The 27,863-nt window shown below is 54.7% G+C and overlaps 1 protein-coding gene across 7 annotated transcripts in view; it reads right to left on the reverse strand.

Moving 5' to 3' along the window:
• Positions 1–27,863, reverse strand: part of RAP1GAP2 (RAP1 GTPase activating protein 2) — a 56,115-nt gene that overhangs the window by 26,108 nt on the left and 2,144 nt on the right. For 4 of the 7 annotated variants that reach the window (XM_027883791.1, XM_027883792.1, XM_027883790.1 and 1 more), the window contains exons 2-3: positions 27,542–27,658; positions 16,399–16,434 (exon numbers count right to left, since the gene is read on the reverse strand). In XM_027883791.1, the coding sequence (XP_027739592.1) occupies positions 16,399–16,434; positions 27,542–27,658 (153 nt within the window). Of the gene's footprint in view, positions 1–3,327; positions 3,450–16,398; positions 16,435–25,687; positions 25,774–27,541; positions 27,659–27,863 lie in introns of those variants that run through there. The other 3 variants (XM_027883794.1, XM_027883793.1, XM_027883795.1) reach the window with 2 other exon arrangements.

A 27,863-nucleotide genomic window follows, 5' to 3' on the forward strand; every position in this document is an offset into this window, starting at 1 on the left:
AAAAAAAAAAAAAAAAAGGTGCAGCATTTTCTGGTCCACATTTCTCTCAATAAATTACGTATTTGCAAACTGCCAGCCTGCACCTGCACACACACAGCATCACCAGTGCACCACCCCCAAACGGGCTCACCGCCAGGCTCGGAGCTAGGTGACATTTATCTGCCAATGGGGTTGGCTTTAATTACCCCTCGGAACAGAGAATAAACATTGTTGAAGAGTTCGGAGCGTCCCGCCCTTGTGCAGGCAGTGGATCCTTGCTGCCTGCACTGGCCATGGGAGTCCCAGCTGCCTCTGCTGGCCATGGGGGTCCCCTGCCCACACTGGCTGCGGGGTCCCAGCTGCCTCTGCTGGCCGTGGGGGTCCCTGCTGCACCACGGTGCTGCCCGTCCTGCTCGGGGTATGGTGAGGAGCTGACTCCTGCTTGGCCTGCACCCCTACAGCTACTGGAATCTTTCCAAGTGGCCAAGGACTTCTCACTGGGCCAAACCAGGACAGTAAAGCTTGATATGCAAGTAATGGTAGGAACAAGTTTTTATCTTTTACAAAATGTGCTGTCTGCTTTCCCTCGTAGGAGCAGAGAAAGTGGAGATTTTCTGTAGATCTGAGTAAATCAGCCAAGGCACATGCAGACGTTTTCAGAGCAGAAGGCTCGTCTGATCCTATTCCTGCCAAACCCGAGCCAGAAGCCTCGGGCAGCCGTTTCCAAGCTGATTCAATAATTTGCAAATTGCAGAGAACAGCTCCCAGAAACCTGCGTCTCTGAGCACCACGGGACTGATGCCAAAGGGCAAAGGGAGACTGTGAACGGAGGGGTGCCCCACACCGAGGCACCCACCCACCAGCTTTACTCCACAGACACCACTGCATCACCTCACTTGCACACAGGACATTCAGGAAAATTCGTTTAGATAGAAATACAGTCCAAATTCCAGATTTCCAGAGCAGAACAGGAGCCAGGAGGAGCCCACAGTAGCAGCCACCCCCCAGGGCTCCCTGCTGCTCCCCTCCCCTCAGCAGGGGAGGCACAGGTGGCAGATTGCAGGTGAAGGGGCAGGTAAGCATCACCCAGCTCTGTGAGGGGAGCCTGGTGAAGGTGGTGTGTTGAGCTGCACTTTGCTGGGTTGCTAACAAGAAAGGGACATGGGCCACCAGGGACTCTGCAGCTGCCACAGATCCTGCCAGGCTTGCATATGGCTCATGGAAAGCAAAATTCAATTGCAAATGCAGAACAAAGACTGAATGTAGGAGGGAAAAAAAAGCAAATAGGAGCAGGTGGAGGAACTGAGTCCCTTTTGACGATGCCGCTAGCAGTCCCTTCCTTTTCCTGCAGATTATGTCACTTTGATGACCCTGGCAGCTTGCATAAGATGAAGCAACCACCATAAAGCACTGCTTGAATTCTTGCAGTCACTCCCATGGAGGTTCCTCAGGCCACAGCAGACAGGAAAAAACCTCCTCAGGGTCTTGTTCTCCCCTTGAGATGTCTGTGTGATTCTTGCTGTGCTCACTAAACCCCACAGCAAGAACTGCACTGAGACAGTTTGTGCACAACATGATGCTGGAGAAAAAAATAAAAATAAAAACCAGACTTGCACATTGCAGGGCAGATTCCTGCGCAGAGTTCAGAGCCAGGTTTTTTCTCAGCCCTCCAGTGTCATGCTGAGCCCATTCATAGAAACCTGGTACCTGGGGGAAAGACAAGTCTGGGAAAGACTTTCTTGATGTGACTGGTAAGGCAGTCACTGGCCTCAAGGCAAACGCAGGACAGCCAACAGGTTGCAGTGGGGACAACATCCAGAGGAGCATTTGGACACTTGTGGCAGCACACACCTCCCTGGCACTCTGACACTCCACACACACAGCACATGAAAGTGGGAGAAGAGACTGCAGGCTGCCTCTGCAACCAGTCAGCCCCCCAAAACTTGCTGGCCCACAGCCAGAGCCCACGGTCCACGGACAGAACTATGGCAAGGGTGGGCCTGGGCTAAGACAAAACCCAAGGGAGCAACAGCAGGGACAGGAATGGTCAAGCCCACCAGTGAGCCCCAGTGCAGCCTCCACACCCCATCTCCCAGTCTGTGAAGGAGAGAGGTATAGGGATCCCAGCCATGGCTCAGCTTAGGTGCTAATCCATCACTGCTGCTCAGTCAGGGAAGTCAGGACCTGTAGGTTGTTCTTTTCCATCTGTTCAGCTTTGATGATCTACCTAAAACCCCAGAAAGAGAGAAAATATCCCAAAACAACAGTAACACATGAACTCCCTGGGAAGGCCACTGTTCAATCATTCAAGTATCACTGAAATCCTGCTCTCAAGGGCACCAGCTGTCCAAGGCAAAGTCCCTACGGCAGAAGCACCGAAAAATGGGGTACAGACCTGCAACCCACAACTGGGGATGGACAAAAAGCTTCCCTCCCAGCTGCCTTACTCTGATTTTTCATGTTCATAGATTAGGGAGTGGGAGGATACTTTACAATAACAGTTCTAAATAATCGATTCTTCATTCATATAGGTTTGATATAACATCACAAACTGAACCAAGAAAAAATAAACAAACAAAAGACGCCCTCAGTCTGCAGGAGTGCCCACATCACTTTCACCCCAAACTAGAGGTACACACACTCTGAGGTTTGGGTATATATTTCTGACTACGTTTAACACCGGAGTCGCCAGAGTAGCAGAGTCCTGGAGGAGAGAACTGCCTGCCCGAGGCAGCCCGCACAGATCAGCACGGGGTCAATCTCTGATGCCAACAGCAACTCCCGTGCAAAGCGGGGGGAGCGGAGCCCGCGGAGCAGATGCCAGCTCGCACAGTACTGCAAACAGGCCATTTCCTACGGCACAAAGTTGAACACGAAGTACAGCCCGTGGCTTCGGCAATGAAAGATGAAACCATTTGTCAGCTGTTCCCGGAGCAGACAAAGCTGCGGAGCCGAGTCACAGCAGTTCTGCCTGCACGGGCGCCCTGAGGACCGAGCGGGTCCTCCGGGGTGTGCGGCAGCAGTGGCAGCGGCAGTGGGTGCCGGGGCTCCCCTGGCTCGAGGAGGCTGGAACGCAGCCCCGCACACACGCACGGGCACGCGTCCCAAACGGGTCCCGGTTATCCCGGTGGCCGGCTCCCGGTTATCCCGGTGTCCGGCTCCCGGTACCGCTGCCGGCACACGGCGCACACCGTGAGCGGGTCACGGTTATCCCGCTGCCTGTTTTTCAGCTCCCGGTATCGCCGCCGGCACCCACCGCCCAGAAGCTCCATCCGCCGCTCCCGCCGCCGGCCCCGAGCCCCCACGCAGCCCCCGGTACCCAGCTCTCCCCGGTTCCACGCGTGTCACCTTCTCTCGCTGCTCTGCCGGGAGCGGTGCAGCAGCCCGATCAGCACCACGGCCGCCCGCACCCCCGCGCGCCGGGACCGCGTCCTGCCGCCCGCCCGGGACATCGCCGCTGTCACCGCCGCCACCGACCGAGCCCGAGCCCGGCACCGGCGCGTCCACGGCCGCGACCGCCCCCGCCCCGCGCGCCCGCGCGCGCCCCGCGCCGCCGGTAACGAGCGGAGCCCGCGGGGAGCGGCTGCGGAACAGATCGGCTCCCCTTCCCCTCGGGCCGTGCGTGTGTCCCCGCAGACCCCCGGACCGGCTGCCGGCGCTCCTAAGGGATGAAATGCCAGCACCGCCCCTTCAACCTGCACAGCAGGAGGACTTTCTCCTGCCCCCCAGATGTGTCCCTTACCGCAGCAAACCCCCCACGGGACACTTCCCCCCCCCAACGCTGGTCCCAGCCTGACCCTGCCATCCATCTGCAGGGCTGACCCTCTCTCCCCCCTGAGCCCAGGCTACAGCAGCAGGGCAGCACAGGCCCTTCAGCCTGTCCCTCACACCAGGAGCTGGCACGCAGCTCCCTCCAGGAAATGAGAGTTATTTCTTTTATTAAGTAAACTGTAAATGATCTACTTCTCACCTCAGAACCTTTCCCTGGAAGCCTGTGTTGCTGTGGTGATAAAACACTCGGGTCCCTTTGCCCCCCCTTGTCTCACCTTCCTCCTCTGCCAGTTTAATTTTCACAGAAATTAGGCACAGCACAAACTATAGCGCTTTGAGCAAGCTCCTTGTCTGAGGGATGAAAGCACCATCCATGCTGCCAGCATGTGTGGGAACACACATGAGAACATCCCCCCCAGCCCAGGACAGGACACTGGCCCTGCCCAAACCCCACTGGTGCTCCACATCCCTGCAGCCACCCAGATATAGTCGAAACAATCCTCCTGCATTTGGTCAAGCCCATGGAAGCATTCCCCGTGGGCGGGTTGAATCAGCCTGGTCTTAGAGCAGGGAGGGCAGAATCCTGCTGGCAGCAGGGCACCAGGGCACTTAGGCAATGATGGGGAGAACAGCCCCCTGCTCCCCACCCACAGAGCAACAGCCCGGCATGGAGCAGGAGCTGCCTGGAAACCCCCAGCTGGGGCAGTCAATCATTAACAGTGCATGGGGCTCCCCTGGCAAAGTCTGTAATTAATGTGTTTGCTCAGGAGAAACAGCTCACTAGAGGCCACAGACCACATCTGGCAGGGAGCAGCCGCTCGCTCCTGCTGCCTCCTCCTGCCTGTCACCCTCCTTCCTACCACTCCCCTCCCCTGCCAGCCATCCTTAAGGAGATCAACATAACCTCAGTTCTGACCATCTCTATCTAAGTGTTTCAGCACAATCTCCAATCAGATGGATTCTTTAAATTCAACAACAACCCCCCCATCATCACCGTAATCTCTTTCTGCATCATACTGTAAGTCAGATAAAAACAGGCGTGATGTTATTTTTGTCAACACAGTACACGAATTCACCCCAGATAAACCAGACAGCGGTTCAGTGTCACCACAGCACCCAGCCCAACCTACACTGTGCATGTAGAGCTCTCCAGAGAGTCAAGATCCAAACATAAACCCAAGATCAATATTTTTGTGTTTCACCAGATCCCGAGGTCCCTGGGGAGGCTGAGGCAGCACCACTTCCAGCAGACAGTTGTCAAGGTTCCCACTTCCCCACAGGGAAAAACCCAGCCCATTCTCCAAACACTCCAAAATGCATTTCTGCCCTTCAGAACAACATTAAATGATGCCCAACTGCGAGTAGCGGTGAGACAATGCGAGTGGGTAAGAGGATTAAACCTGGGTGCTACCTGCACCCTATGGCAGGGAAGAGCCCTTCACTCCCCTGCCAAGCCTCTCAGTAAAGTTTTTGGTGGATCAACAGATCTCTTCCTGCAGAAAATATCTGTCTGCTTCCTTTCAAGCAGAAACTATCAGTCTGTCAAATCTCTCAGGCACAAAAAAGAGAAAGAAAAAGAAATTAGGTCCCATTTCCCTGCCAAATTACACCAATTCTCCAGCACCTCATTAGCTTCCAGTTAATGGAGGGGGAGGGGGTTAATTTTAAACCTTTTACCTCTCACATTAAACAGGCAGATTCAAATTTCATTGAGTCTCTCTCTCTCTGGAGACATTTTCCACATCTCTCCTCCCCTTTTCCAGACAAGTTAAGTATTAATGTCCTCTTGGTTTATGCTGAAGTGGCTTTGTATTGATTTTTAAAGATGTTCAATTCTCTCCTATTTGGAAATAGAGAAACACTTTGAGCAGACACTCAGCCAGGTTCCCTCTCCACTCAAATGCTGTCCAGCCTGCGCTGGAAGCAATTGGTTCTGGACTCCTTGCAGCTGAGGGCAAGATAATAAATGGTGAGGGGCTGGAGGTGGGCTGGGCAGGGGGGAGGTGGTCATGGGTTCTCCTCCAAGGGCTGGATGCTCAGCCACTGGGCACACAGGTGAAAGGAAACCAAGGACACTGCCTGCAGCTGTGACAAGCCCTGCAGAAGCTGCCTTGTATTTCTTAGGTTCTGCTATCTGATGGCTGCTCCGGGATGGAGCAGGGCAGGGCCACAGTGAGGCCTGGGGAGGCAGACAAGGTGTCAGGGCTGGTGCACCTGAAAGCCCCCACCTCTGCCCTGTCAGTGCCAGCACTCCTGAAAGCCCTCCAGACATGCCAAAGGACATCTCCTCAGACAGAACATTACAGCTCAAGAGGCTCCAAGTCTTCATCTTTCCTTTAAAAAATTCAGTATCACCCCTTCAGTGACTAAATGATCTCCAGGGTAAGCAGCTGTCCCTGTTTTATGAAGAAATAAATACATCTCTAAAAATGCCCTGACATGTTTTTCCTCACAGAAACAGTTTGGCAGCAAAGGAGGAAGCCTGAGGGGCTGGAGGGAGCAGGTCAGGACAGTGACACATCACCTGGCTCGCTTGTGCAGAGCTCGACACTTTCTGCTGGACACTCTGCTAAGAAAGAATGATCTGAAAACACCAGATTGGGACAAGATTGAGCCTTCATCCCTGAGAGTACTGAATCTGCCACGAACAAATGACACAATTATAATGAAGCCATACATTTAGGTAACAACTGTGGCTTTTGTGCTGATGCTGCAATGACACGAAACCCCCCGTGTGTGAGTAGCACGCTGACCTTCCTCAGCTACCAGCAGGGCATTTCCACCCGTGGGGGACCCAGCCCCACTGTTCACACCTGAGCTGCAGGCGCAGCTGACCCCAGCTCCTCAGGAGTCCTTCAGCCAGAACCACAGTGCTGCCTCGTTAGATGACGCAGGATACGTCCCTGTCACCCTCTGTGCCTCCCTGTGCAGGAGATATTTCTGGTTCCCTCGCTCACGAGGGACAGCACCAAAAATACATGAGCTATGCCAGGCATTTGCCACAGCCTGGCTGGAGGCAGGCCAGCCCATCCCTGCAGTGGCTCACAGGAGCCCCGAGATCTGGCTGGGACCCTTCCCCACTACCCCAGGCATTCAGGCAGAGTCCCCCTAGGTGCTAACTACTACCTGAGCGTGGACATCTGCACTGCCCAGGTGGGAGAGCTGGGATGGGGCAGCTAGACCAGCACTGGGAACTGGGAGCCAGCGAGAAACAAAAGGAGACGATGCAACATGGACCAAAACCCAAAAATAGTAACCATTTCTCTGCAAAGGAGCAGTCACATCCCCATTTCCCTGGCATAGCAGAAACAGATTTGGGAGCTTGCAAACGAGGGAGAAAGCGATTATAGCATTTCAATCAGCACTGCAGGAAGAGGATAAGAGAGCATCCAGTTTTAGAGAAGTATCACAAGAAATAGAGCTTTAGATTATGTTACATTCAGCCCCAAGTAATCTGATTAGAAATTTATTTTATGCCTTCAGTTAGAAAGACACGGAGGAAATCCCAGGCAAACACAAAGCCGGCTCCTCCATGCAGGCAACGAGAGACAGAACACAAGTTTTTCTCCCTAGAAATAGTGTCAGACAGGTGACACTGCAGCAGCCACCCTGGCACCGTGACAATCCCCAGCGATCAGGCTGATGTGTGCAGCCCCAGGTTCCCAACCCCCACCCCACGCAGTCGGCAAGGCTCCCCCCACGCCGCAGTGCCCAGTGCTGGCAGCTCGCTGTGCCCCAGCACGGGGGCTCCCATATGGAAGGACAGCTTGAAGTGCAAGGAGAAATTGGCCTGTTGAGCTCAAGCAGGAGCCCAGGCCACAGGCTCAGCCCTGGCCAGAGCCCATCCCTATCACAGCCTTCTACCTGAGCTGGGGCTGAGCAGAGCCCACAGTGCCCAGCCCACAGAGCCCAGCACGACTCCCAGCCCTCACACGTGATAAGCAGAGCGAGCAGTCAAAGCCACAATGGAAGAACAAAAATGAAAGAACTTTCGCTGCAGGAGGGAGCTGAGGTCAGCCAGGTCCTGTCACCCTTCCCTGGGCAGGCAGAGCAGATGCCCAGGAACACAGCTAAGGAAGGTGCAGCAAGCAGCTCCTCCCTGCAGACCCCACACTGTCCCTGTTCAAGGCCACACAGAATTTGGAGCATCCCAATGAAATGGCTGATGGTTGAAGAGTGTGCAAGCGATGCCAAGCACCACATGTGATGGACACACTTAACCAGACCAACAACACTTTGGTACCAGCTCCAAAGGGGGTAGGGCCTGAGCCGTAGCCAGGAAAGCCACCAAGTTTCAGTGACTCAGGAGCATCAGCAACAGAAGCCTGGAACACTGACCATGCAATTAACACATGAATAGCAGGTGGTTTTCCAAGACTCATTTATCAAGGAACAAAGCAAGCTGTGGGTACAAGGAGTCTCCTACACACCTCTCCCATCCACCGTGTGCCATTTGGCTCCAGGCCAACCACCATCCCATAATTCCAACAGCTGAGTAAGACACCTCTGAGCCCTCCCTGCCCAGCAGTGTAGCTGCACAATGGCAACGGGGGCAGCATCAGCAGCTCCTTGGGGTAACTGTATAATTTCTGATGGGATAACAAGAACAAGGTAATCATGGCAATGACAGCAGCACGATTACAGGGAAATTGTATTCCTGATAATTTGGGGTATTTCTCCCTGTGAATGCAGGCATCCCGAAGAGATGAGCTCCAAGATTTCAGCATCCAATTAAATTAGATCAAATCAGAAGAGGAAATTAGTCTCTACAGCAGGAGCAGATCCTCTGAATTTCACTAGTAAATCAGTGAACTAAATGTCACCCTTCATCATTAAAATTACTAATACAGCCAGATTTGAGATGCACAGTCAGTGACATGCCCAACTCTTCCAGCACCACCAGCACCCTGTTCAGCCCCTGGTCCTTCCTCCGCTCCCCATGCAGAGCAGAGGTCATTCCTGAAATCATTATTCCAATTATCACCACTGGAATCCTGCTGGGAAGCTCAGGCTTAGGCACAGACTTTAACCTCAACCAAGCAATGCCCTCCCCAAGGATGCTGCGAGGGATGTGGGAGGAGGGGGCTGACCTCAGGCAGAGGCAGGGAAGAGCAGAGTGGGCTCAGGCAGGAGGCTCAGGCTGCCAGGCACTGCTGCTGAGACCAGCGTTCCAGGGGGATCTGCCCTCTGCCCTGCACTGGCTCTGATCAGCCACAGGCAGGGGGATGCGGGGAGAGGTGCGGGGCCAGCAGCTGCAGGCGGTGCTGACCTGTGTCTCGGAATCCTGTGGTTAAAGCCACCACCTCAGCCCCATCCCAGCGAGAACCAGCCTCAGAATAAACATCCCAAAGCACTCAGAGACAGCATGGGATGCAGCATGGTGGTACCAGTCCCACGCTGCACAGCTGAAACCCAGGCTTGGGTTTTGCTAACCCGGCCCCAGGAGCCACAGCTTCGCTGGGCATGACAGTGCCAGGCAGGGGTCCAGCGCAGATGGACTGCAGCGAGCCCTCCCACGAGCAGAGCAAGCAGGACTGATGGCTGCAAAGGCAGGTCCTGGTGGCAATGCTGGACACACAGCCAGGAGGGCTGCTCCTGCTCTGGAGAAGCACTAATCCCATTCCACAAAGAGGAGCCCAGCCGAGCATGCGCCTGGGCCTCTCTAATCCCCCTCCCAGCGGCTCTGCCGTCGCTCCTCTCCTGAGCCTCCACTGCCACAGTGGCACCCCTCGGCCCACCGTGGAGAGATGCCACGTAGGGAGAAACACCTTTTGCCTCCAGTCACCCCGAGGGGGCATGAGCAGTGATGGGGAGCACCAGGGGGTCATCAGCACGCGCAGGAACACGCCCTGGTGCCGCAGGGGGTGGCAGCTGGAGCGGCAGTGCCGGAGTCCCAGCGACTCCCCCAGGAGACGACACCGTCTGGATTACTCGCCTCCCTCAGACACCTTGTTTGATGTGAGAGCATCAATAGACATATAATTTGTGGAGCTAAAACATGGGTATTATCTCTGACACATCCATACCACAGGGAACATGCTGAAGTCAATCACATCCAGAAAGAGGTTTTTGTTGCTCTACAGCTTTTTTCTTGCCTCTTGCTCCAGATCAAAAAAAGATGGAAAATGAAGACGTTTTTAGCTGCAAACCCACGATCTTCCCCATCCAATCACCTCATGCTGTGCAACCTCATCAATGATCAGGAACAAGAGACCTGGATCAGCATGTCGGGATTTTGGGAAGTGCGCTCTGCATTCCAAACTGGAGAGGATTAACACCATACTGCTTGTAGGAAGAAGGAGCTGTTGTGGTCTCTGCTGTGACATCAGTACCATTTGAGAAGAATGAGACAGGACAGTGCCTGAAAGGACTGACCTTTTAGTCTCCACAGAGACTCAAAATGTAGCTCTGACCTATTCAAGTACCTGTCAAGCCTCTACGTCACTCCTGGGTGGGAGCCTGAGATGAGCCATGTTTTTACAACAGGCTTTGGAAGATGTGAGTTCCCTGGATATTGTATGGGTCCAATGCCAGTGTTTGCTCACCACGTGCAAAACCAGCATCACAAGTCACACCAGAAATAAAAGAGTAGAGATGGAGAGGGGCATTTCTAGCCCAGGTCCATGGGCCCTGCTAGCACCAAACCTTCCCAAGGCATAAGAATGCTGCTGGGTGCCAGCAGCTGCCCATCTCTGCCAGACCATAGGGCTCACCGGCACTGGAGGCAGCAGGAGGACAGGACCCCGCTGACTAACAGGAGAAGCGACAGCCGGCAGCAGCAGTACAGCAATTAACGAAATTATCATCAGGAACAAACCACAGGCTTTGGCAGAGTGCCTGCACGGCCACGCCGGCACTGCCTGCCCTGCTCCAGGCTGCTCACACTGCCCAGATCGCTCCCCAGTGGCGAGCAGGCACGTGGCCATGGCTGGGGGCAGCCAGTGGGCACGCCAAGCAAGGCAAGAGCTTCTCCAAGCCCTGCCTGGGTGAGATTTGTGACTCCTGCAGACAGGCCCGATCTCCTGCACCCGGACACAGGTAGATGGGACCACAATCACCGCAGCCATCACGTCTCCCTCCACCCATCATAACCATATTTACTCTCAGAGGGCGGTTGTTCTCTGAAGCAGCCACCCTTCAACTATCTGCAAACAGCTCCCAGCCTGACAGGCTGTAAATATGGCAGGAGGAAAGATGTATAAACCATCCCATTTTATTAGTTCTGAGACAGAGCTAAAAATAGACCCACGTGGGGCTGCTCAATCTTCTGGGCAGATGTAATTGTGGATAATCTAGCTTTAAATATGGGGAGGCTGTCTAACAGCAACAACAACATTTTAACATATGGACGGGGCGGCACACACGAGAACGCACCGCTGCGCCACCTCCAACGTCACCAGGAAGCAGCACTTGCATTGCCAGGTCCCAGCCCACCACTTCTACTCCATAACTGGGCCTTCTGCAGGAAGAAACCCTCCCATAAACCCAAATATACACAGTGAGACACTAATAGGAAAGCACGGAGTCAAATACCAAGGGGGAGCATCAGTGAAGCTGTGCCAGCACACATTTCCCCACCCTGAAATTTTATATAGCCAAGGCTTACCAGAATAAATGGCTGAAACACTGCAAGTCCTCAGAACTGACAGCACCTTCCTCCTCCTGGGAAAGTTTCCTCTGTCCCAAGCAGACTGTGGGCTGTGCTGGGAGGATGCTGCATCGGCGCAGGGCTGGGTGTCTGCGGGCAGCCAGGACGATAACCGCCCTTCCACGAAAGAGGGAAGTGCTCCTGCCTGCTCACCAGAGATAGCAGGGAGACGTTGGGACTGGCTGGATTTTATAAATCCCCCACCAGTCCTTGGGCTGGCCAGGGTAGGATGGACTGTGCCCCTGCCACTGTCCCAACAGGCAGCTCAGGCAGCAGAGGGGATGGTGGCAGACAGCGCCTGCAGCAGCAGCAGGAATGTGTCACCATCCTTGGCCACATGCCTGCAGTTCCTTGGCACTGTGAGGGGTTTCATCCTAGCAGGGACCCAGCACAAAACCTGCTGCCAACACAAGGACTCATTTTGCCCGGGATGCCATGCCCAGCCATGACTCTCCAAGCTGCCACAGCCCTGCACTCCTCTGGGTACCTGACAAACACCCACCCAGCACAGACCCATTGAGAGAGACAGCCTGGTTTTGCTCTGGCCCTCCAGCCCAGCACTGCTTTAACAGGGTTTAAAGTTTGCTCCAAGTCCCTGGGCACCCCTCCCACCCCAGCCCCACATGCTCAGTCCTTCCCTGGCATTTCTGCATCAGAGCTGGGATAACCCACCCCCCCAGGCTCTGGGAGGGGGTCACTGCCAAGGGTCCCACCAGGCTCCAGAACTGGGATAACCATCCCTAGGCACGTTGGCAGGCAGGGGTCACTGCTGGGGTTTCCACTGGGCTGGCCCCAGGCTCAGCAGCCTTGGAGAGAAGCAGTTCCAAAGCAAGGCAGATGGGAAGCCCACCTGCCTCCCTGTGTGCTGCACTGGTTTTAACCGTGTTTCCTTTGCATGTGCTACTCCAGCTAAGTATAATTGCAAAACATATATTTTCATGCAATTATCCATTTATAAAGTGCTAATAAGTCAAAGGAATTTACTTAGATGCAATCTGCTCGCCAGACCTTGTCCTCACAGGACCCAAATGCAAACCTCCAAGATTAGTGCAATAGTCAGAGCAGCCATTGCCAAGAAGCTAAATTATTCCCACATCTTCCCATTAACTCAGCTCCAGCCCATCAAATATTAAAGAGCCCTAAGCCTGGACACAGCTCATTTTATGAAGGTCAAGTAAATCTTTCATCTCTTCCCACCTTTATCTTCTTGATCCCATCAGCAGAGGAGCATCACATGCTCTTTCATGTGAGTTCTGACTGCACACACACTGACTCCCAGTAATTGCTGTAGAGGGCTCCTCCATTCCACGGAGACATGATTATTTCAGTGCTATTTTTGCTTTATAAGGCTAAAGGAAGAGGTGACTCTTTGCCTGAAGGAGGGAATTTTTTTACTGATTTTTTTTTGTTGTTGTTAAATATTCCAGGGTTTCTCAGTATATCCCACCAATACCAACGAGAAAATAACCAGTGTGCAGAGGCTGAAGAGCTCTCACCCAGCAGAGGGCTGGTAAACCCCCTCCAGGACACCACTCTGCCAGCTTGTTCCTGAGATGAGGAGGAAGGTCCTCACACGTTCGTCCTCATCAGAGGAAGGTCCCCATGGGTTTGTCCCCATTGCACCTTTTCACCTCCAGCATCCCCAATACAAGAATTTCCCAAGGCCTCGGGGGCCCAGGGGCCCCTGACTGCTCCTTTGGGAGCCCCTGCACCTGCTGAGCTGTCTGAGGTTAGCACAGGGCAGCTGTGAGAGGCAAACAAACCCACCTGGCTGGCTCACCTGGTATTTGACATGCACAGATCCTTTGCAGGGCTGATGTTTCCCTCCAGGGTGACCTTCCTGCTTGGGAAGTGGCTTTAGCTGCCATCTGGCTCAGCTCTTCCCTTCCCAGCAGCACAAGCTGACCTGAAGCCCCCCATGTTTGGCAAAGTCTGCAATGGAGCTGTTCCCCAAGGAGCACCCTGCGAACCCACGGATGCTGCCAGCTCCCTGCAGAGATTGCATGTGACACAAGAAAACACCAGCACCAATCAAAGGCTGGGGGGTTGCTTCTGGCTGTGATGCCCCTTTTGCCAGCTCAGGGGGTTCAGGTGCCCTCAGTGCTTTCACACGAAGTGTGTAAGGAATAAACAGATGTAACAGCAAAATGACAATGGAATTGGTCCAAACCAAAACCCAAAGTCCGCACGTGCCAAATCCCATTTACTGCCCAAGTGCCTCAGTCTCCATCCCGCAGCTCCCTGGGGCTGGCCCTGGTCCCAGTGGCTCTCAACAGCCCCAGCACAGCAGCACCAATGCCTGCTGCCACCCCTGGTGTCAGGTACCCCCAAAACCAGCAAGCAGGGTATCCCTAAGCCCTTTCCCCGACTCTCCATCCCCCATAGGCTGTCTTTGGTCTTTGTGAGACTCCCCCAGAGCAGCCCCTGCCCTGTGAGGGGGGAGCACGTCCCAGCTCCCCACAGCAGCCAGAGGCTCAGCTCCCTCTTGCCCCAGGACACTGGCTTCCAGAGCCAGGGCTGGCCCATGGCCAGGGCATCTTCAAACCCGAGTGGTGGGACAGGGCATGCCAGCTCCTGGCTGGGTGCCCATGGTCTCAGGTTCCTCTGCCCAGCAGTCACAGGCACAGCACAGCTCCTGGGGGAAAACCAGACCCAAAGTCACCAGAGCTTCCTGGGCATTTCAGAGTCCAAGTAGAGAGCGTGGCTGTTCAGCAGCAGACACCCATGGCTGCTTGAGTCATTGACAGCACCTTCCCTGCCCAAGTGCAGCACTGGCACCTCTGTCAGCACCCGTGACCAGAGGGGTCAGCCAAGGCCCTGCCCACGATGCCAGGGCTCCCCACCCATCATGTCCTCCAACACTCCCATTCTGCAGTGTCTACTGATGCTCTCCAGTCCCTCAGACATGCTCATGGTTACCATAGGAACTAATGAAACCCAAACTGAAGAAGAAAAAGGAGAGACAGTCAGAGAGAAAACTGCTTTGATGCTCCACCTGCATGGGTGAGTTCACCCTGACCCTGTGTGCTCGAGTTTATCCTGACAGAGGACAGGCAGGGATTGCCCTGCATCCTAGAGCCTCACTCAGCCCTCCTGCTGCCACGTTCTGTCCCTACAAACACCAGATTTGAGAGGCCACATCCACCACTGCACGCTGGTGTCCCCCCTGCCGTATTTCTGCGAGTCAGTGTTGATTATCTGCAGCAGCATGAGGCTCCCTGAGGTGCTCAGATTTTTGCTAGTAACTTATACAGGGAAAGAAAACTGCCCATGCTTGGTGCCTCTGTGCCGTGGGTTAAGCCATGACACTCAGGCAGCAGCTGCAGCAATAACAAGAGGGTGCTAGAAAACCAAAACTTTGGGTTTACTATATTTTTATAATTTTAAAAGCTTTTACAAATGTGGCTGGGCCACAATTGCAGAACCACTTAATGAAGCAAACTGCCCACAGATTAGAAGCATTATAGGTCTGTGGGAAGTATTAGCTGCAAAGAGCAGTGGATGTTCATCAAAAGCTCCAAGGAAACTCTTTTCACTGGCCAGGGCAGGAGGAGGCAGAGGGAGAGAAAAACATGGACACAGACCCTCACCCTGCCCAGGTGGGAGCGTGGCAAGCATGCCCACAGCACTTCCACGGCATTCCCAGTGCGGCACTAGTTGCCTGGCACAGTTAGGAGAGAAGGGTACACAGGGTTTCTGCAGCAGAACTGCTGCACCAGCCCTGGAAAAAAATCAGGGCACAGTGTATGGCAGAGTAGAAGCAGCAGCTCAGTCCTTCTCAGCTTCACAGGAAAAGGAAAGTCTGCAGAGAATTCCCTCCACTCCCCAAAGCGGTAAACATTGATTTAAACTTCTCATTAGTTGAGCACAACCAAGGATTCTGCTGTGCCATTTACAACAGGCATTTGCCAGCTCGTTCAGGCAGCAGCTCCCCCAGGCTTTCCAGATACTTTTCCATTAATGAATAATTTGCCCAAGTAATGATAATAAAGGGAAACCGCATGAGCTGTCACCCCACACACTGCCCGGAGCCCAGGGGAGGTTTGGGCAGAATGTCTGTATCAACACGGGGTGAAGCTGATAGCACTGGGGTCAGTGTGCTCACAGTGGGGAACCCCCGACCTGGGGAAGCTGATCCGGAACTCAGGAGAGGGGAGGATGCTCTGCAGTGGAAGGGAAGGAATTGGTGCCCCCAGTCTGGGAGGACAGAGCTGGTGGGAACAGGAAGCAGGTCCCAACAGCCATGAGTGCTGGGGGAGCAGAGAGCATCAGCACCACCATTCCCAGACCTTCCTCACCTGCTCTTCCCCATCAGCTGATGACATATCCCAGCAGGGGTGGTGACCCCACATGTCCTGCTCCATCACAGCACAGGACCTGGCCCAGCAACCGCCTTGCCAGAGCACCACAGTCCACACCACCAGTGCCCAACAAGTCTGTGGCAAATCCGAGATGGACCCACCAAGCGACACTGCCAGTCCAGAGACTCTCTTGGGCCCAAGCAACACCTCCACCCCCCCCAAAGTAGTGCCCAGAGTCCCCCAGCAGCACGGGAGAGGAGCTAGGTCACAAGCACTCACTCTCCCACTGACACCCAGCCCCTCCCCAGACTGCAAGATTGAAAAACAAAATATGAAACCCCCAGACTTCACTGGATTTACACCCAGAAGCTCAGTGCTGGCCCGTCCTGCCAATTCCCACCCCTACTACCCCCAAGGCAGAGTTGGTGCCCTGTGAGCTGGCCAGTGGCACACCTCAGCCCACTGATGTTACAGTGATCGTGCCACTGTATTTGTTATAATCTCCCAGTGTCTGATTCACCTTAGACTTTCAGAACAGGCTATGGGACATGCACAAATGTATGCCCTGGAATGGGTGAACATGGCTGGACTCCACTGAACCAGCTGAACCCATCTCCCAGGAAAGCATCCTCCACACACAGAGCCAGCTCCCAGCACCACGCAGGAACTCACGACGTGAGAGAAGAGTCAGGTACTCACTTGATCTTCAGGCTGGCCAGCATGGTCTTGTCAATCCTGGGGAGAGAGCAGAGGAGGGCATTAGTGAGGGCACAGGGGCTGCAGATGTAGCAGGAGGGGTTGGGTGCTGGGGTCTCCTGCCAAACAAAACCTCAGCATCTACTTCAGATGTGCCAGTGCTCTGGCTGACATGACAATCACCACAGAAGGACTTCATTAGAAAACAAATTCAGCCAAAGTTTAACCCAAAGTGAAAGCTGGCAGCAAGCAAGACAAAATCCCCCCAGTTCTTTCCTTGTGGTGACCAGTGCAGAACTGCTGCCTCCCCACCTGGAATGCCAGAGGTGGGTGAGCTGGGCAGCAAAGGAGAACATCACCCATGTCCTGGCTATCTCCAAAGCACAGCTCCCCTGAAACATGTATTTACACATGATAGACCCATGACAGCCCTGACGTGCTGGGAGGATCCCACCAAACCCCACAGACATGACCCTCCCTGGGGCACACAGGATACAGAGTGGCCACATTGATCCCAGCCCCACTGGCTCACGTGGAACCAGGAGCCCCAGTTCATTCATTCATTTCCTTGGCACCGTTAATGAGTGCCCATCTCCACAGAATCTTTATGGTTAAAGTCATATTAATATTAATTAATGCAAATCATAGTGGTCTCAAAATGCAAAACAATGTCTTTTGGCAGTCACTGCAAATGCTCTGTTATCTGCCACATGGAATCACTTCCACATCTCAAAAAAGACCAAACCGAAAAAAGAGCACGCTCAGCCCCCTCTTGTTTCGTGCTCTGATCACTGAGGGCACAGCACAGCCACAGAAACACAGCTTCCCCTCTGCTCACAGCTTTACCTTCCCCGCCCCTGGCTGGGCTCTGCTCTCAAGAGGTGACTGCACCCGAGGGTGAACCTGCACCCAAGGGTGAACCTGCACCCAAGGGTGAACCTGCACCCGAGGGTGAACCTGCACCCGAGGGTGACACAGCAGGGCCAGGTCCCCAGCACGCCGTGCCACAGGCTGAGCCTGACAGGGACCAGGGCAGAGGCACCATCACCCTTCCCAGGGTCCCTCTCTAGCACCATCACTGCACTCACAAAACCCCACAGCCACAGGAGCTCCATTCCAGGCACTTCCTCAAACATCAGCTCCCATGCTCTGCCCTGAAGAGCCAGGGCACTGCTGCTCCTAAAAATAGACCCAGGGCACCTGCTATTGTCACTTAATACCTAACAAGCCTGCCAGATCTTGTTGATCATTAAATCAGATTGAACATCAGAGAATTCTAGGTGGCAGAGCTGTTCCCTGACTTGGTGGTCGGTGCAAAGGAGCTCAGGGAGAGTGGGTGGCAGGGGCAGCGCCCGTGGGACCCGTGCCTGAGTGGAGGCTGCACAAGTGGCTCCATCTGGAACCACGGGAAGAAAAAACAGTTGTTATTTGGCCTCTTAGAGAGAGAAGAAAGAAAAAAAATCAAAACAAAAAAAGAAATACACAGGAAAGAAACTCCTCTGCTTGGGAAACCACAGTTGCACTATGACTACGAGAGCCGTTTGTCTGCCCTGCCCTGCTCCCAAGGAGGCAAAGTGAATCAGCCCGTGCCCGTGCTCTGGTACAGCCCTGGGGCTCCAGGGCCCTGGCAGCACCAGTGCCAGGGCAGCGCTCCCAATGGCTTTGCTCGCCATGTGCATCCCTACAGTCAATGTGGGGCACTACATCTGCCCCCCAAGACAAGCACGCTGCTCCAGGACCTCACCAGTAGCAGATGAAGCCAGTAGAGAGAAACAAAAAAGACATTTCCAGCCCAGCAGAGGTTGGAAATAGCAAGTGCAGCCACAGCGAGCAGCGGTTGGGCGTGCCCGGCCACCTCACACACGGTCCCACAGGAAGGGTGGGTCGGCTGGGGCCGTGAGAAGATGCAGGGGCAGGTACAGGGCTGGAGCAGGTCCCTATTTTCCCATACACGCCCAGGGAAAGGTTCTCCTGGCTCTGCACAGGAGCGTCTTCCCCAGGGACCCAGGAAGATGTGCAGCAACCCCCTTGGGAGCTCCCCTCAAACACACGGACAATGAGGCTCCTCCCCTGCACTCCCAGCCTGTACCTCTCACCATGCAGACACCAACACTGGTGTTTAAAGGAAAGCCCATGTCCTGTTCCCCCCAGCCCTGTGATGGTGGCACAGCTCAGCTGAACTCAGAGACCTGTGATGCTCTGCTAAGGACAGCCAAAGCAGCAAGAGAAAGGTGCAGGGACATAGAAGCTCTTGCAGGTGATGTGCCCACAGGAGCTCCCAAGGAGGTTTCCTCACTGCCTGGTGCCCACAGGGCACACAAGGCTTTGCTGGGTTGAAGCTGTGCTGGGCTTCCCATGGGCACAGAGGGAAGCAGGTCCTTCCCAACACCCACACACTCGTGTTGGCACAGGGCTATGGGAAAGGCTCTGCTATGAGGGCACAGCCACCACGTTCTGCAGCGTGTGGTGCTTCCTCCTTCGAAGCCACAGAAGGAAGAAAAGCTCCTCACATGGCTCCCAGCAGGGAGGGAGGGAAAGGGAAGGCACTCACCAGCCGTAGCCGCCGAAGGAGACGCTGCGCTTCCTCTGGAACATGACGATGGCTCAGCGCTGCCTGGGCACTGTGGGGGCAGCGGGGATGGGGCAGTGGCACTCACGTACCAGCTGTGCCAGGCATGGCCACAGCAGTGCTTCCTGCCAGGGTGAGGGAGCTGTGCTGGGGCGGGGGCACTCCAGCACCTCCTGGTCAGCTGCCCCCAGCACAGCAGCGCATGCACACACAGACACCACAAAAAAAGTCATTTCCTCTTCTTTTCGTGGCCACAGGCTTTTCGCAACCTCACACTGCAAATATCGTATTTCTCCTAATGGCAGGAGCCGCTGTGTGGGCCCCGGGGCTCAGCCACAGACATGTGGCACCCACAAACATGCCCTGGGCTGCCCCAGCCACCGAGGCCCAATCCGGAGGGTCCTGGTGGCAGCACCATTATCTGCCTCTTCCTCTCTGTCCCTGAAATGGTAGGGCTGCACTCACAGCACAAGGCTGGCTCCCTGGCAGGGGAACCTCCACCTGTCCCTCCAGTGCCCATCTGGGGACATCCTACTGGAGGCATCCAACCTCAGTAAGCAAAAATCCCATCACCTCATCTCTCATGGCACAGATCCCACTACCCAAGAGCCCAGCGAGCCATCTCCCACCAACTCCCACGCAGCTGCCTACAGCACACGTTTTCCCTTCTCTGGTTCCCCAGCAGCTCTGTAAAGCTGGAGTGGCATCTACAGCCTGATCACCACACAAACCCCCCATCAGCCGTGCTTCAGAAATCTCATGGAAATGGAAATGCTGACCTCTAGCTGGGTATGAGCTCCCATCCACCTCAAATCCCAAGAAAACAGAAACTGTTCCCGGCACCAGGCTTTGGGCATTGCAGGGCCCAGCGGAGCTGTGGGGAGGTGAGCCAAGTTCCAGAGGTGAGCATAGTGCCCAGGTGTCCTCACAACTTCCACTTCCCCAAACCAGCCAAGAGTGCCTGCCTGCATCCACTCGGGGCTGGGCTACACTGGGGGATCACCCTCCACCAGTCAAAAAGAAAGGGTGGAAATCCTGAGCACCCCTCAGCAGTCAAGGGGCAAGGGGAGCTTTCCTGAGGCCACAGCATGACACCAGAGCAGAGCCTGGCACCGCAGCCAGGAGGGGGGGAGCTGCTTGCCAGCGCATCAGCCACTCTGCTCACGGGAGCCAGGAGCCCAGAGCTCATGTCCCAAAGCTGCAGCAGCTCAAAGACCAGAGAAAGCCTCTCACTGCCAAGGTCTGACCAGGTCGGCGACGGAACAGTCACCTCCTACCCTGGTGATCCGAACAAACGTCTGGTGCAGACACAGAGCATCCCCTTGTCCTGGCACTCCAGGCAGTGCTGGCTCCAGGGGCTGAGGCAGCTCTAGCCCAATGCTCTCATCCAAGCACCCAAAAGCTTTAAATTGAGAGACATTTGAATTCTGTCTGATGTGTAAAAGGGGCGGGGTAGGGGGGGAACGACAGTATAGAGAGTTGGAGAGAGAAATCACTCAACTCCAGGGAAAAAACTTGGATTGAAATCCAGCTATTTCAACTCCTACTTTTCTGCCCACAGCCTTAAAGGGATGAAAGGATGGAAATACTTTGCATTTTGGAGCTCTTAAGGACGTTATTAAAAAAACAAAAAACAAGCCCAAAAAAATACAAAACAAAAAACCAAACAAAAACAAAACAAAACAAACAAAATCCCAAAACCAACCAACCAAACAAAAAAAAACCCAGGCTGCAGGCTTTGCATGGCTTTGCCATAATTCAGGTACTACAAAGCATCTGGAGCAGACATTTGCTTGCAGCACGTTTGCTCCTGCATGATCCTTGTCAAAGCTCTGCATCAACTGCAGTGTGACGCTATTCTCTCACTTCATCTTCCCCCAGGTCTCATATTCCTTACACTCAACCCAGCTGATTTCTGCCCAGCTCTACTGAGCTGCTCACAGTTTAAACATGCCTGAAAATAAAAGAAGGGAGCTTCCTGCACAGCCAGGCTCTGCCACACACGGGAATAACACCCAACATATCCACTTCAGTGCAGCCCTGCACACAGAGCTTTGGGACAGGGAGGGACAGCAGCCGAGGGAAGCACTGACCTTAGCTGGCACTATATTGAGAACAACTTGGAGAGTCCCAGGGAAACAGCCAGCTCTCCATTTAAACCTTTCCCATTGCAGCACCATCAGCACCAGCTACTACATCTTGTTCTGCCATTTCAGCCCCGTGTGAACTCGGGGTTGCTGGAGGTGACATGGAAGCAGGGAGGGCGACAGGGACACACACAGCAAGGCAGGGCCCAACTCCCCTCTGCTAGGAGGTCACCACAGTCAGTAGGTCAGAATCACTCCAACAGCTCTTCCTCATGTCTCATCTGTCCTAAATTATAGAGTAATCACACACCTCTCCCAGGATTTTGGAGCGCAGGACCCTGGTATGGCCTTAAGAACACATCTCCCTTTCCCACTGCCCAAAAGGGTGTGGGGCAGCCCCCACAGAAACCACCTCACCCCACACCAGTGCCCAGGGAAGGGTGGAAGCCTGCTCCCCATCCCCACATGTCTGGCAGCCCCCCAGGGCCATGTCAGCCACCACAGATACGGGTGACAAAGTACATTTGTACCAGGCAAAGGTTAAAAATACACTAAGGACCCAACCCCAGCTCCTCCAAAGCCAGCAGTCTCCCTTGCTCACAGGTACCACATCATCCCTTGCTCCTGGGTACCACAGCACCACCTGCCCAGCACCACCTGCCCAGCCTGCATGGGAGTGCATCCTGAAATAGTCTCTGCAATGACATTTTCTCACCTCCCCTCTTCCCCCTGAGGTATTTCACACAGTTGGGCTCAAAAACAAAAGGAAAAACAATCCCTCCCCCTTTCAGAGCAGGCATAGCCAAATCATAACCGAGCAGCCAAAATTAGGGAACAAAAGCCCTGGGGGAGGACAGCTCCTCAATACCATCTGCACCAGTCTAAATTAACATCTCTCAGGGACCTCTGCCAGAACCAGGATCCCATCACTCCAGCCCAAGCCAGTGAACAGCCTCAGCCCCCTGGGAACACTGGGTATGGGGCTGCTGCACCGCTGGTAACACCTCAGAGCAGGATGGTGCCCAGGAAGGGCAGCACAATCCTTTTTGTTACTGGGGTAAGAGACTGATTTCATCATTAGTGCTTTAATATCACCTGCAGCACTCTGAGGGCATTCAGCTTGCTATTATGATTCTAAGGAAGGTTGCGGGCACCCAGAAATATTAGATTTTGTCCTGGCAGGAAGAACACGCTGTGCACATCATCAGAGCAAAGGGAAACAGTGTCCAAATTAACTCTGACTCAGTCCATGGAATATTTTTAATGCTATTTTCTCCCCTTTATGGTGCTGCTAAAGTGAAAAGAGTAACTCAGTGTCTTAAATGCAGCTTCCCACAAACCCCAGCTTGCTCTCAGAGGCGGCTCTTTGCTGATCAACAGCATCATGTCAGCAGAACTCACTGGCCATCACAGGGCTCCCTCAGCCACCACGCTTGGGAGGGGACACTGTGTGTCACCCAAGAGGAGAGCTACAGCTAAAGGACAGGAAAGCCAAAGACAGCTTCTAGACAGACCTTCCTGAGACCAAGGTTGTGCACAGCCCACTCTGCAAACCACGCTCCAGCTCCTCTTCCACATCCTTGAGGAGCCACTGATGTCTCATGGACTCATCCCTACATCCAAAGCGATCTGATCCTGAAAAATGCCACTTCTCAGACAGTGGTACAGAGGGGTACACCCATGCAGGTGTGGCACCACCAGCATTCCCAGCAGCCTAGGGAGCACCCAGTACAGAGGAGGTCCTCACACACTGGGGACCACAGCATGGAGGAGGGGAACCCAGGAAAGCAACAGGTGCCAGCAGAGCCACCCCAGCATTGGCCTGTGCCCCCCAAAACCCTGCTGGTTTCTCTCAGCATCACATGATCCAGCTCTTTGCTGCAGAGGGACACAGATCGTGTCTCATCACAGCCCTGCGTGTAGAAACTCATCATACAGGCTCATTGAATTCTTCTCTGCACATTGTGAATTTAACATACAGAGTCGTTTGTTTTCTCACGTCCACCCATTTTAGAGCCCTCCCTTGCTAGTGAGGGCATGAAATTCTCTGGACAAGCTTTCTCTAGGAAAAGCCTGTTCAAGCACACAAATTTTCTCGTCCCCACCTCTTCCAACCATCCACTCCCTAAGCAAGTGGAGCCCAAGAGAGGATGCTTCAGGAGAGCAGCAGAGGCCTGCATCCACATGCACGGTGCCTCCCCAGAATCCAGCAGGAAGGTTGCTCTGTGCTCCATACGGTGCCCACGTGGGTGCCTTGCTCAGGATGATCCAGAGACAGGGCAGGCATCGCTGCTCCCACCCCGCTCCTCACTGTGCTGGGAGGCATCCCTGCTGCAGGCAGGCAAGCAGCTGCCACGCCAGCGCCAGGTCCCTGGGCACTGTCACCATGGCTACCTGCACATCCACTGCGCATCCCACACCACAGGCAGTCCTCGGTCCCACTGCATGGGGGGAGCTCGTTGCCTGCCTGCCCGGGGCTCGTGGAGGAAGGATGCTTTGGGGCAACCCCCTCAAGAGCCCATTCCCCATGGCAGGCTGGCACTGGCAGCAGCACTGGGAACTAGAGAGCATTTGGCCCAATTGGCACAACAAATATGGGGGCAGGGTGGAGTGGGGGAGGGTGACTGCAGCCAATGAAGAAATCGTGGAGAGACAGAAAAAGAACAGCCTAAACTAAAAACCAGGGCTGGAAAAACATGGGGGCGGGAGGAAAGCATGGGAATGAGAGAGCCCTGAACAAGCTTTGGCTGGAAATTAGGAGGTTTCTAATCTTCAATACAAACAGTCTCTGGAACAGTTTCCTAATAACCGAAGTAAAGGAACCAAAAAAACCCAAAAACTTAACTGAGGCTCAGCATGTTTGTGAAGACATTACACGAGATGGTAAAGTGTAGTGGAAGGTGTCCCTGTCCACAGCAGGGGGGTTAGAACTGGATGATCTTTAAGGTCCCTTCAACCCAAACCATTCAGCAGCAGGGCACAGGGCTCAATGACCTGGTGTGTACCCTCACACCTTCATCTGACAGGGGCTGCTCCTCCCAGCCACCCCTGCCCTGCAGCCCAGCCTTGGCAACAGGCAGGGACGCCACAGCTGCCCGAGGCCAAGCTGCGCTGGTGCAGGGCCAGACCTCAGCAGCCAGGACTCGGGTTCAAGGCCAAACACACGGTTCCCTCTAAATGTTGCAAACAAGGCACACAGGGCTTGGACTTGAGCTTTTCCAAATCCTGGTACTTCTTGCTAACATCACCTATATATATTCCACCATTTTGGGTCGTTTTTGCAAGAGCCAAGTTGATTCAAATCCGAGTTAAGAAACAGTCTTTCTGTTTTGGCATCCAACTTGGAGACAGATGTTAACTTGAAGCAGGGATTCATCTACCCCCATGAAACTGCAAAGAGGTCTGGGGAGAATGAGCCGTTTTTAGCTCCTGGAAAAAATGTCTCTCCTCCTGTTGCTGCTGAAGTCCTGTTCCTGTTTCCACAGCAGCCACTAACAACACTCAGAGCATCTGACCAGGTACACAGCAGGCAGCAGCAGGACGAGGACCCTTCGAGCAGCCCCCAGAACTCTGCTACCATACAGATATGTTTAGGGATGAAGGGAAGGAAGGATGATAAAACAAGCAAGCAAAGAAAAAGGCAGTTTTGCTGCTGTGGTTATCATCCCCTGTGGGAGGAACCAGCAGCAGAGGGAGAATGCAGTATCTGTGAAACGTGGTGTGTGCAAGCGCGAGCCTGCTGCCTGCAATCACGATGCATCTTGGTTCTGAATTTAGACTCTTTGGCATGATTCCAACCCTCAATAAGTCGTGCCGTGTGGACAGATATTATGTCCCTTCTGCTACTAAAACAACAAGCAGTCTTAAATAAAACAGCAGAGCCTGGAGCGTGCAGAAAACACTAGCACCTGGCAGGATCCATCTCACGCTCTGCATTCACCAGGGATGCAGGCGACATCTCACACAGCCCTCACAGGCTCTGTGGAGCTCCACACGGGGAACACCGGTGCTCTGTCCGCGGGGATGAGCAGGTTGAAGGGAAATGCTCGGCCTGATGAGCAGACATTGCGCTGCTTCCCCAGCAGGGATGAGCTGCAGCATCGCTCGGGGACAGTGAGAGGGAGGGTCATCCCAGTAGACTGGCGTGGAGTGCCCAGGGAGGCTCAGACGGCCCTTTTCTGTGTGAACACCTGGGACTCCCCAGCCAAGGAGGTGCCCCCGGGAGGCAGGATCGAGCCCCCCGCACCCCACCGGGCTCCACCACCAGTATTGCCGGGGACAGCGGGCAGAGCCCCGCACGGACCGGTGGACGACTCCTCCTTGAACAGTCAATATTTAAGAGCAGCGCCGGTAGCCACCTCGCCATCACCCCACACACGGGTCCCGCTTCCAGTCCCCGGCCCCCAAGCTCCCGAAAAGCCCCCGGGTTCTGGGTCCCGATGCCGACCCCGGTCCCCAAGCTCCCGAAAAGCCCCCGGGTTCTGGGTCCCGATGCCGACCCTGGCCCCCAAGCTCCCGCACAGCCATCGCGGCTCCGAACGCAGACAGAGAATCCGAGAGCCGTGGGCACCTCCGCTGCGGGTCCGCCCGCGCTCAGCCGAGACCCCCGGGGCTCCCGCCAGGAACGCGTACGTACCGCTGAGGATGGAGCCCGCAGCCCCGCACCGTCCCTGCCGCTGCCGCCTGCGGATCCCGCCGCGCTCCCGGAGCCGGCCCCGCGCGGGGCGGGGGGGGCGGGCAGGGCGGGGCGGAGCCGTGCGGGGCGGTGCGGGGCGGGGCGGGGCGGGGCGGGGCGGGGCGGGGCGGAGCCGTGCGGGGCGGGGCGGAGGGGGCAGAGCTGTTCCTGCCCTGCCCTGCCCTGCCCTGCCCTGCCCTGCCCTGCCCTGCCCTGTCTACAGGGGCTCAGAGGCAGCAACACGTCCTCGACGTGCGCCCCTCCTCACTCCCATCCCAAGGAGCAGAGGCTGGAGCGAGCGGCCCGGCTCGGCCCCCAACAGCTCTGTGCCCCAGCAGGGCCAGCAGCTCCATTCCCCGGCCGCAGGCAGTGCTATCCTGCTCCCCTGCCTGCCGGCACAGCCAGAGCCTGGCAAACCCGGGACCTGCCGAGCCAGAGTTTGCTTTAGGGCTGCCCTGGGCGACGGCCCCAGTCTGAGTAAACATTTTATCCCCATAAGACAGGTGTAGGTGCTGCTCATAACTGGCCGCTGGCGTCTCACAGACTCTCCAGACTGCTCCACGCAACTTCCCATCTCTCTGGGAAATCAAACGAATCCACTGAAATTAACCCCATCGGGAAATCAAATTAATCTAGTGAAATTAACCCCAACAGCACTTAACATTAATTATAAATGATGTTACACACATTTCAGTTGCACACGCCAAATGATACACGTGCATCAGGGGTGAGGTTAACACAGTCTCTGACAGCAATTTGCAAAAATTAGTTAAAATCAATAACCAGCACAGTCATTTCAGTTTCTAGAAAGCCTCTCCAGCAGCAGGCAGAGGAATTACCCTCACGGGAAGCAGCTGGCAGCAGCAGGCATGTATGCCATGGCTCCTGCTGAGGACAGCAGGCCCTTACACTCCTAGAAGTCTCTTCCAGGTGTGGCTGTCACTTCCCTCCCTCCCCACCCTGCTTCAGGGGCTCTGCAAGAGACCCCTTGCCCTGCAGGAAGAGCACTCACACTCCTTCCTACCCTGGGAAAGCTAAGCCTTTTGGGGTCCCCCTCCCTCCACAACCACTCTCCCACTGTTGGTCTTGTCCATATGATTCTGGGCAGATAAATACTTTAGGGCTTTAAGGGCTCTTGGAGCAAAACTACTGCTGAAATGGAGAGAGAAAAGCTTTTAGTGTGGCAGCCACTTGGGGACTCAGCATGTTCCAGAGCTCTTTGCAGGCCAGAGAACAGACGCTGTGCTCTCTGTGTCTGGAGGCCCATGAGGCTTTTATGTTAATGGTGTTTTATCATCAAACACAGGATGGGAACAGACAGCGATGCATATGTATCAGCAGGGAGAGCCACAGCATATGCCTGGGATGCAGCTCCCAAGGGAAGAATTTAAGCATTGAACAAAATCAAAATATCAGAACATATATTTTCCAGTGATCACTGATGGCTGGGCCCTGGCTCCCATTTGGTTTTTAAGTAAATATGAAGTGTGCTGCATGCATAAAACAGATCCTCAACAAGTTTGTGCTTGACCAAAAGCGCAGGGAACTTAAAAGGACAGTTTGGGTGGACAGTCCCTTCCACTGCTTTAAAAACCTAATGGCATGTGCATGGTGTTTGCAGCTCCTGGTACAACTACTGCACCTGGAATTTAATTTTAAAGCAAAGCCCAAGATGTTCAGGTGTCCCAGGGCTCCCAGACAGGCTGGGCTTAGGTGGCCCATGTCAAAATAATGAGGGTTGGTGACAGAGCAAGCGGCACTGGCAGGTGATGTGCCCGTGCTCCCCCCAGCCCTGCACCCACTGGCCCCCCTTACCTGCTGGGAGAGCCCAGGTCCGCCCGGCTGACGATGCGGTGCTGGTGGGGCGAGTAGAGCCACTGGAAAGCTGTCAGCGTCCTCTCCTCGATGCGAAAGCGGCCTTCTCGCACGTACCTAAAAATAACATCCAGAGAGACTGAAATATTCATTAGTGCTGGATTGCGGGGAGGGAGCGGCAGGACTCAGGGAGTGGCTGGCTCAGCAGTGCCACTCGGACCTGCAGGTCCAACACCACCACATTCTTCAGGGGAAGCAGAAAATGACATTACAGACTGTCTGCCTACATCCCTGCACCATCCCTGTCCCCCACTGCCCATCA

Source organism: Empidonax traillii, unplaced genomic scaffold (genome assembly GCF_003031625.1).
Source record: "Empidonax traillii isolate 1590-97213 ecotype Southwest subspecies unplaced genomic scaffold, ASM303162v1 scaffold135:size1941959, whole genome shotgun sequence".
NCBI classification, from domain to species: domain Eukaryota; kingdom Metazoa; phylum Chordata; class Aves; order Passeriformes; family Tyrannidae; genus Empidonax; species Empidonax traillii.